General features: G+C 36.6%; 1 protein-coding gene and 1 pseudogene across 5 annotated transcripts in view; both read left to right on the top strand.

Moving 5' to 3' along the window:
- Positions 1–1641: 1641 nt before the first annotated feature.
- LOC118741168 lies at positions 1642–2542 on the top strand (annotated as a pseudogene).
- Positions 2543–7194: 4652 nt separating this feature from the next.
- The window catches only part of LOC118741169, an 8407-nt gene continuing 5196 nt past the window's right edge, over positions 7195–10405 (top strand). Inside the window, exons 1-3 of one of the 5 annotated variants that reach the window (XM_036473045.1) lie at positions 7195–7344; positions 7606–7640; positions 7895–8071. In XM_036473045.1, the coding sequence (XP_036328938.1) occupies positions 7915–8071 (157 nt within the window). In that variant the 5' untranslated portion in view covers positions 7195–7344; positions 7606–7640; positions 7895–7914. Of the gene's footprint in view, positions 7441–7593; positions 8072–10405 lie in introns of those variants that run through there. The other 4 variants (XM_036473041.1, XM_036473042.1, XM_036473043.1 and 1 more) reach the window with 4 other exon arrangements.

Below are 10405 nucleotides of genomic sequence, written 5' to 3' on the forward strand. Positions count from 1 at the left end.
TTTTGCGCACAGTGTTATTTGGTGCAGAAGGTGGTTTAAAATAAAAAATTTAAAAATTTTGGGTACGCTCCTGGTCCCAACTGACTTGATATTAGCACTGTGTCCCTAAATAAAGGCTCTCATTAAAACCCAACTACCATTCCACAGTGGTTTAAATCTGAAAATCACTGGAGCCTTAATTTTTCAAACAATTTTATTTCAAAATTTTAAATTTGAGTATCTAATAAAATGTTCACCAAAAATAAAAATAAAAATAAAAATAGAATTAACTTTTTGGAAAAAATTTGGATATGCATTAAATTTTAGTATAATTAATTGCTAGTTCCAAGGGGTTAAGAGGTCGCGTTGGTTTTTAATAATTTTAAATAAATAAATAAATAAAATAAATGGGAAATCAAAGCGTTTGTTATATTATTAGAAGTCAATGCAAACTCTTAGCCACTTGCAACTTGTACTTTGTTATACTAAAATTTAATGATTTATAAAACTGCATACCCAACATTTTTCTAAAAACCAAAAAAAACTTAATTTTGCTGAAAATTTATTTATAACATTTCCAATTTTTTTATAATTTTTTTCGTTTTGGGAGAATCTTACAATATTTTTCAACTAGTTTTTATTGTTTAACATTTTTTAACTGGAACAGGAGAATCAGTTTTCTTCAAAATTGCTACTTTATCTGCAGTTTGCACTAAAAAATGACAACATCAAGACACCCTGAATTGACAAGGTTAGTAGGCGCGCTAAACTATTTTAATGATGATAATTATTTTCATTTAAGCTCACTAGCCTTCGAAAGAATACAACTGTTAGAGATATATACGTTTTTTTCAATTAACTTTTAATTACAATAAAATTTTCAAAGTCCAACCTATTCAACTTAATTGAAAGCAAAACTAATTACGTTCGGCGAAGTTAAAAAATTGCGCACGATATTATATCTCTTCTACACTTCTTCTATACATATACATATATATACATTTAGCTATTAATTACGCTTGCCGACTCCTACTTTTGGAGTATGATAACCTCTTGAAGCCACACACCTACCTATAAAACAGAGGTGATAATTTAACAAACTATGAAATATTGTAAAATGACTGACACCTGTGTCTGTAAAAAAGGACTATCTTACTAGATTCTGGAATCACAAAACTCTGTAAGCGCATGCAAACCTAGTTTAGCAACGAGTTATTCTATGCTATCTGTAACGGTAATCTAAAAGTCGTTTGCGTGTTGGCAATTTAGTAGCAAAATGGTATACTATCGACACGATCGATCAGTTGGAATGTCATGCTGTTCGTATTTATATATTTATTTCGCTTTTAATGGTTCAATGTGTAAAATTTAAATTTTCATACTTAACTACTGAAAAATTTTACGAAAAGTAACAAAAAAATAAATAAATTTCAAAAGTGCGCTTAATGAGTACGCCAACGTTTCACAGTCATATCAGCATCCGCAATTGACCCGAACGATCAGCGATTGCAATACTTAAGTGTCGTATAATTTCAAAATAATTACTAATCATTTGTTGCCGAGTAAAAGCTATTCAAAAATCTACACTTCTACCACAGCGTATAAATATTGCTGCACGGTTGACGAATTTAATTCTCTATTATTTAGCATTCTGCATTAAATATTGACCAGAAAGTGGAAAATTGTAGCTACTATTAATATGGCTGTCGCAAAGTGTCCTCTATTCCTGACAATCCTAGCCGTTGCTATCGAAATTTCATTGGCTTGCGTAAGTGCAATATTTAGCCTTTAAAACATCATTTGATTCATTTCGAAACATTTCAACAGAACGGCTACAAGGCGCGTATGATAAAAGCAGAAAATTGCGCTGGAGCAGATGCGATCATTACGCTAGACGACGATTTTTCAGTCAAACTCAATAAGAAATGCGAAATTGTGCCCTCAGGTTGCGTCATGAATAAGGCCTTCAATACCGCCGTGTCGCAGTTTAAACTGCAAAAGGATGGCATTGTGCTGAAAGAGGGAAAGAGGGAAAGAGGGAAGAGAGAGACTTGTGTGCTGCCGCCGAACATGTTCCGAACGAAGCAAAAGATATGCTGAAGCTGTTCGGCGCCCCAGCTAGTTGCCCAGTGCCAGAGGTAAGCGCTTGGACAACTTTATACTTATCATCTAAGAGCTTAAACAGACGGCAGCGTTGATCCGGATCAACTCCGAATTAACTGCAGTTGATCCGGATTAAGTCCCAGTTAATCCCGATCAACGCTGCCGTCTATTTATGCTTTAAGATAAAGATTGTACTGTAAAATATTGCATGCCACAATACTCTCAATTCTCTAGGAGAAAATCTGCGCAAACGATCATCGCGTTGACTTGTCGAAATACAAGGCCATGTTGGGTATGGCCAAGGGCAACCTAATTATGGATTCGGAGATAACTCATGATACAGTAGGTTTTTGTTTTTGTATTATATTTTATTTCTTTTTGCCACGTTTATAGCAATATTCTCTCTTATTTAAAGGGTAAATCTTGTTTCCACATTGAGATGGAGATTACGAAGAGCTAAAGCAATTACAACATAATAAGCCAAATAAACACATTTGAAAATGTTTGTTGTATTAAATTAAGAAGCAAATTTCAATTAAATTTATTCAGCATGCTTTATTAAAGCCTTAGCTTAAATAAAATTAATCTCAAATTGAAATAGTGTTTATCTTTTCACTCTTAGTAAGTGATTCTTAAGCATTGCGTACAGCCATTCACATTGCACATTCTGGAGATAAAAACCATTGTTGGAAATTGTTGGTATGTGTCTGAAATCTGAGATGGCCATCGTACCTTTAACCCGAAGAAGAAATCTTTCGGGCATGAAGAACATAATCCTGGACTCTAAACATCTGTGGAAGTCTCACGTTGATGCAACCATAATAAAAGCTGCGAGGACACTAATAGTGTGCAAGCGTCTAGCATGCAATTCTTGGGTGTGTAGCCTAAATATCCTGAGATGAATTTAAGCCATGAAAATACGACCAGCACAAAAGGGTAATACCCGATTACGAGCCGCTCTTTTCAAGTTCGAAAGGGATAGCTTCGGCAAGGTAGTTATTTTCAATAAGAAATTGAAAATAGAGCTCTGCAGCAAAGGAGCTTGGAGTAACTCCCAAGCCTGGGAATTCATTGGGGCGGACATATTAAACTGCCTGTGGATTTAAGGTGAGGATTATCACTGAAGTCAAATTTCCAAGAGCTCTTCTAAACATTCTGCAGATTTTGTGAATAAATGAGGAGTTGTGATGAGTGGAAGGCACAATAGATCCATTAGGTCGCACTGCGTACCTTTTATGAGCATCTATCTTTCTATGTAACTGTCACTTTGAGCTCTCAATTCACCCTACCTTTAAAGTTTTTCCACAAAAAGAAACGGAAGGTGTCAGAGAAGCGAAGAAGTTAGCTGCACTATCCATGGCCAAGAACAAGCTGGAACTTGCTTCACTGGGGGTCTGTAAAAAGTGAAATCGTTTGGGGAACACGGTTCTCTCCAAAAAGATGGGAGAACCAGCCAACAAAAATGTCTTACATTGCACATAGGCGACCTGAGCTGAAGTTACGAGGATGTCAGCAAATTGAGTGGCCGCTGAAAATGGTTGTAGGATAATGGCATTGCTATGAGCTCTCTAGCAACTGCAAGCGATTTAGGTGGCCATATTGTAGATAGTTAGACACTGATATCAAATTTAGCGACTATACTTTCTTTCCGAGATAGAAAGGCGTCGACTGACGATGAGGCAACGGAGAGGTGTCACTCAATTTACAACACTTTCAAGGTGCAGCAATTAAGGTAACTAACTCAGCTGAAGTGCCCAAAGACCAAAGGGTCTATGTGAGCTATTTTCCGTAGGGAGACAATATGCTTGGGCATGTTGAGCGTCAAAATGTGGATTTACGTGTATGCAGGTGAAGGGTTCTCAACAAGTTTTATAGAGGATCCACCACTTGGCTTACTGTAGCTGTCGACCTATTTTTCGCCGAGAATCACGACTGGCTAAGATAACTTACCTGTCAACAATGACTTTAGGAAGGTTCAAATACACACACTATGGCCCTCGGGCTAACAGCGATACCTCCAATATACCTGAAGGATCCTGTGCTGTAAACAATACAGACGATCAACGGGTGGACTGGGGTGGAAGCGATTATCTCATATGCAGAATTTGCTCCACAGTTTGGTCTGTGTGGTCATACCCATTGGAAAACGGCTTGTTGGAGTGCGATGAGACTTCCGAATCTAAACAGCATGCAAAGTACAGATTTTAACGGCCGTCTTAACCACCATTCATAAATGACCCAAGTTCGATCCAAACGATGGGAATTACTGAAGTTAATTTATTTGGAACTAGATTTCAAATAGGTGTACCAATGGGCACATACCCAACCATATTCGCCATTGCAGTCTTTGATCGAAAATGGCTTAGTAAAAAGGCGATTGGGCCGTTATAAACATCATAAGAAAAATTTGAAAAATTTAAGAATAATGTTTTTTGAGCACTTTGCTGGAGTAAACGATGGAGGGGATGCCCAGCAAGGGAAAGAATATATGTATGTATTAGAGTACTTTAATAATTCACAGCCAGGCGTACATCTAACAAAAATTTATAATTTAGTAGAATATACATAGTTGGGCTTAATTTTGATCTCTATTGTTTATTTAAGAATACAAGTACTTATTTCATTGCTTTGATTAGAATGGCAATGAATCCGCACGGGGAGCCAAAGGACAGTCATTGCGGCAGAGCGGCTTAAATCTGTTGAATGCCAAATCTATTTTCTGGGTTTTCCTTGGGAATAGGGAAAAAATTGTAACCGATTGCGAGACTATAACTAGTTGGACAAGATATGTACATACATAAATGCAATCTATAAAACATTATAATAGCAAACTTTATTGAAAAAAAGTATATGTATTTACTTAGCGCGAAAGTGAGTTATTGCGCCTTATGAATAAAAACTACAAATATTTTTTCCTAAAATTTCAGACCTCTTACTCTATTTATTCAAATAAATTTAATTAAAGGGTCTGAAATTTTAAGAAAAAGGAATTGCTTAATTTTTATTTATGAGGCCCATTGGCTATTAATAAATAATACGGTATTTAGATTTCTTTTCTGCACATAAAAGGTTCTTTTTTGGCTAGTCCACCGTTGTCCGAAACTGTACGAAACTATCCATTTTGTGTTTCTTTGCTTGATTCTCGAGCTATTGAGAGCCGCTTTAAAAGAGTAATTTTTGTTTTTGGCTATCCGGAGATCGCCCGGACTAGTTATATGCATACTGTGCTCGAATATTTATTATTAATATTATATGCGATTTGACGTTTAGTTTGGGGCACGAAAATGGGTTCCCCTGCTTTGGGGCACTTTCTTCACTTTTGTTAAATCATTTCGTACTTACGCTTATTTGACCGAAACTAGCCCGAAAATGTAAAAAACAAACATAAAGTTTTACATTACCGATATCTACTGCTACCATGAACCACAACGTCGGCAAAGCTATCACTTAAAAAAATAAGTATGCTGTAGTATGCAATCGATCGAATTTTGTTAGAAAAATAGTAGATACGCTATTTTCGTAAACCATCGATTCCTATAGCATATAACCTTATCTAACCTTACCTCAACTAAGATATAATCACCTTTATCGAAACATACATTTGCAAATGATGCGCAAGCTGCTTACCCTTACAGCGGAACAGATCCATTATCCATGACTGCGATTCCTTGAAATAATTTGCGGGCGGAAGTTACTGGAAGTGTGGAATCAACACAAATTAAGCACTTGCATAGGAACTCAATGCTTTTGATAGGGTACACACAGTTGTAAAAAAGAGTTAATTCACAAATCGATTAGTTTTTATTTAAGTAGGCAAAATAAATGATTGTAATTTATAGACGAACGCGAAGACACGTTAGAAATCAACAAACAACGATACGAAAAAGAAGACAAATACAGAAACACTTGACTGTTGCAATTATCGCAAACACACACTTTTTTCAGCATATTCTACAACTATTTACTTATAACATTTAAATAAAAGTGTTTTATACTATGCAAAATTCACTAAATGCGCGCAAAGGAACGGAACTTTCATATCACTAAAGGAAATGTCAAAAAATGGCGGGAGATAAGCAATCAGCGAAGTATGTACATATATACGATGACAGATTGCGTAATAATTTATACTTCTAATACTTATTATTCTCCCAGCGCATTGATGATTTTTTAATAAACTTAACTCTTTTCAAAACTGATAATTTTCTATGTCCCTTATAACAGTACGCATTTCCGGTTTATACTGAAAATCTACAAACTAAAATGTCTCCTCAATATTATTGACATTCGCAAGTCTCCAGCAACTACACTGTGCGAAAAGATTGCACAATAATATCAAATGCAACCTTGCTAGTTTTGTTCTCCTGCTGTCAAAAGGCACAGGAAACTAAGAGTGGGTAACTCAGCAAATTTATAGGAGTTGACTCAATGACTCCAACTCACTTTAAGGAGTCAGCTCATTCAACTAACTCATTTGACTCTTTGTATGTTACACTCATTCGTATCGTAGACTCGTTTTGAGGCATAGATGCGGTAAAGCGGCCGTTGAGATAAAACAAAACTTTAAAGTGGGCGTGGTCAGCTCCTTTCTACTGATTTGAAAGGTGTAATTTTTTTTGTGTGCAAATTAATAGGGCGGTGCTAGGGGGAGGGTAAAGGTGGAATTTTCAATATTTTCAAAAGCTTATATTTCGAAACCTATTGTACCGAATTTCAAAATGTGGATATGGTTGGAAAGGCAATTGATTTGATATGCACATCTTTATATATCTTACATACATACATATTTCGAGAAAAACTAAAAAAAAAACGAAATTATAAGAATTTGTGAGATTTGACATAACACCCGCAATACAAAATACATGTGGTTGTTGTTGTTGTATTCTTGCCACCACCTTGTATAAATTCGCCTCGTGCAAAAACAAAATGCAAGACTTTGCCATGCTAAACACTGTGGCGAAGCGAGAGAGTTATATGGACAAATATGAGCCACTATGATTCAATTGATTCATGTGAGCCCTACGGCATCAACTGAGTTACTGAGTTACTTTTTTTTTGGACAGGGAGTCTGAGTTACCGATTCACTTATAGGAATCAACTCAATAACTCAACTCTCAGTTGAGTTACCCACCTCTACAGGAAACATGGCGCTACAATTTTTCTAGTTTTGTGAATTCTGCAAAATATTTTCCTTGATTTTCTCACGTTTAAAGTGCAATTTTATAAATAAAAATTGGTGAAAAAGTTTTCCAACCAAAAAAGGTTGGGTTTGCATCAAATTGAAGTGGCCGCGAGTGCTGGAAATTGTTAAAATTTTAGCGTGAAAAACGCGTCGTGAATGTGGATAGAAAAATAGGGGTATTCTCTGAGTCTTGCAAAGCCCTTGCACGGTGCACGGATTGCACGGTGCACGGATTGCACGGTTTGCAAAGCTGTCCCATACGAAAACCGGTTTTAACCGTGCAATCTGTGCACCATGCAAGGGCTTTGCAAGACTCAGAGAATACCCCTAATATATATCAGTTGGGGTGAAGTAAAGAGTGAAAGGGTGCTGCAAGGCAAGTGAAAATACGATAAAGGGTTGTCGGGTCGTGCCTGCTCCTGGTGGAGCTTTAAATTCTCACTGTTACATCGTTCGCAAATGCACAACTATCAACAAGAAAATGTCAACAAAAAGAAAAAATAAGTGAATTGCTACTCACGGGGAGTAACGAGGAAAACGCGCGTAAAGTGCAATAAGAGATTCGATTTTTTATTTATTGTTTGGTTTATAAACGCAGTGGCAACTAAAGTTTTTTGCATATCGCTATAGCAAACAAATGAGCTAAAGAAATGAGTGCTGACACATTTGATGAAGAATTTTTCGAGACACGCTTGGAGGCGCTCAAAGATACACAAGAGGGCATACAACAGTTGTCGGCATGGTGTCTACAACAGCGTCCACATCATAAGAAGATTGTAACCTGTTGGTTGAATGTATTCAAAAGAGGTATTTGAACATTAATCTATACTATTAAATAAAATTGATTATATGGAGTACGTTTGTAACGACTTATTTCTCAAAGTACTGAACCGATTTTAATATTTTTTTTTTTAAAACGAAGCATTTGTAAAAAGGCGCAGAGTGGCATACTTATATTTTTTATTCTTGGAAGATAAGCACCCTTTTTTTGGGTGTAAAGTTACAAAAAATTACAGAGACGTACAATCATAAGCCTATTTGGTTGCCAAATACAGCGCATAGCTACGCGAAAAATCTGTACATCAGTGCCGATCAAACACGAGCTCACAAAGGCAAAAGAGATGTGTATGAGCGACGTGACTGCGCTATACCACGATTGAGAGAATACAAAGGTTGCGCCGATCTCGGACCGCTATTCCTCTCTTAACGAATTTGACAGAATCGTTGTTTGCATGACGTCACACTTGTGCAACTTGTTTACGTTTTCCTTACAACATTTTTTCTTCTTCCATTCTTGCTCACGTTTTGGCATTTCTCTCTCGCAATTGCACCAGTGTGACGTCACACAAAAGTTATTCTCAAAAATCCTCTCTGATCGGCGCAATCTTGTATTCTATCATTCTTGGCGCTTTACCACATACATACAAGAATGATAGAATACAAGATTGCGCCAATGAGAGAGGATTTTTGAGCGTAATTTTTGCGTGACGTCATCTTGGTGCAATTGCAAGAGAGAAATGCCAAAACGCATATAAAAATATGTAAACAATGCAGAAAAATGTGTTAATTTTAATATTACATGGCCCAATTTTGCATGAATCAATAAATATACAAAGATTGATTAATTAGGAACACTTAGCAATAATTTTGGACATGTAGCCCTTTACATAAGTACGATTTTTAGCACATGAAAAAATGGATGTATGAACAGTGTTTGCAATTTCATGTAGACCAAAAGGAAGGTGTGCAGCAAAGTGATTCTTTGGACTTGCCATTTTAAAAAGCCATGCAGAGTGCATATTTATATTTGTGGACGGTAGCCAACCACCATAAACTCCACAGCTGTTGACTCCACGGTTTTTATTGGGTGACTTTTTTGGAAGCAAATATTCTATGTCAGTAAAACATAATTTAGCTGAACTTTTAAATGTATAATAATTTGGCCACTGTTTTGTATTAGGTACGTAACAGCGCGGTAAGATGCCGCTTGAATTAACGCCTGGCGACCTTATCCACTGGTGCATTACCTCATACCAGCACTAAAAGAATCAGGTACTAACAAAAATAAGTAGGTAGTGAAGTTCATGTATCTATTTACTGTAGAAACTACTTTTGTATGTATGCCATTGCCAGCAAACTAAACCAGCAACTGTCTACATTCCTACATATACGTACTACAATTCACCAAGGAAAGGCCAACATAGTTCCATGTAGAAGCTCACAGCTCACACACATAGCACAAAGCTGGATTTGGTGTTTAATGCATGTCCTCCCCGGCAGAACTGCTTCCACTTTTTCGCCAGGCTTGCGTCCGTAGGAAACGAAAAAATAACTTATATAGCACGCTTTCCTTTTGTTTTCACTATTACACTTTGCCACTGCACACTTCGTTTTGCCTTTTAATGTGTCAATAATTGTTTAAAATCACGCAGAAATATTAACGCACAAATATTAGAATTATTATTTAGTTTTTTTCGTATGCTCACATTCAACAATTGCACCAAGATGACGTCACGCACACAGCTCATTCTGTCAAAATCACAAAGAGCGGATTAGCGGTACCGCGATTGGCGCAATCTCTATTTCTCTCAATCGTGCTTCGTATGGCCCTGTCTCCACAGGAAAACACTGATGTCGTGATAACCATGTCACAAAATATATTTCCAATGGAGACCGCCTATTTCTCATGTGCTGCAATATATGTCAGCGCTTATTGCTTGACATCTATTGCAGGCAATTCGATAGTTTGACAGCCATATTTTCATTTGAAAGAAAACGTGATGGTGGTAACATCGATGAAATTTTGATATTAAATCAAAATAAAAATCTGTTCCCTATTGAATAATTTATGATTACGTTTTAGGAAATTATTTAGCTAGTTTTTTAAAGATTTAAATGTTTTTAAACGCCGAAATTGAGAGAATGTTGTCTGGTGGCGTCATGCGGCAAATGCTTATTTCAAGACATCAAAGTACCCACACACAAAAACTTGCAATCACATTGCTCGTCAAAATGACAGTTGGTAGGCCATCGCTGTTCGCCTGTGGAGTTCTGCGGTATATGTATACTAGCAATTATCCGGCGTGCTTCGCTGCGCCTTAAATGTATTTTTGTGTTGTAACTCTCCCCCTAAGCTCTTAT

The sequence above is a fragment of the Rhagoletis pomonella genome, unplaced genomic scaffold (assembly GCF_013731165.1).
Source record: "Rhagoletis pomonella isolate Grant_MI unplaced genomic scaffold, Rhpom_1.0 Rhpom_scaffold_00006, whole genome shotgun sequence".
In the NCBI taxonomy this organism is placed as follows: Eukaryota; Metazoa; Arthropoda; class Insecta; order Diptera; family Tephritidae; genus Rhagoletis; species Rhagoletis pomonella.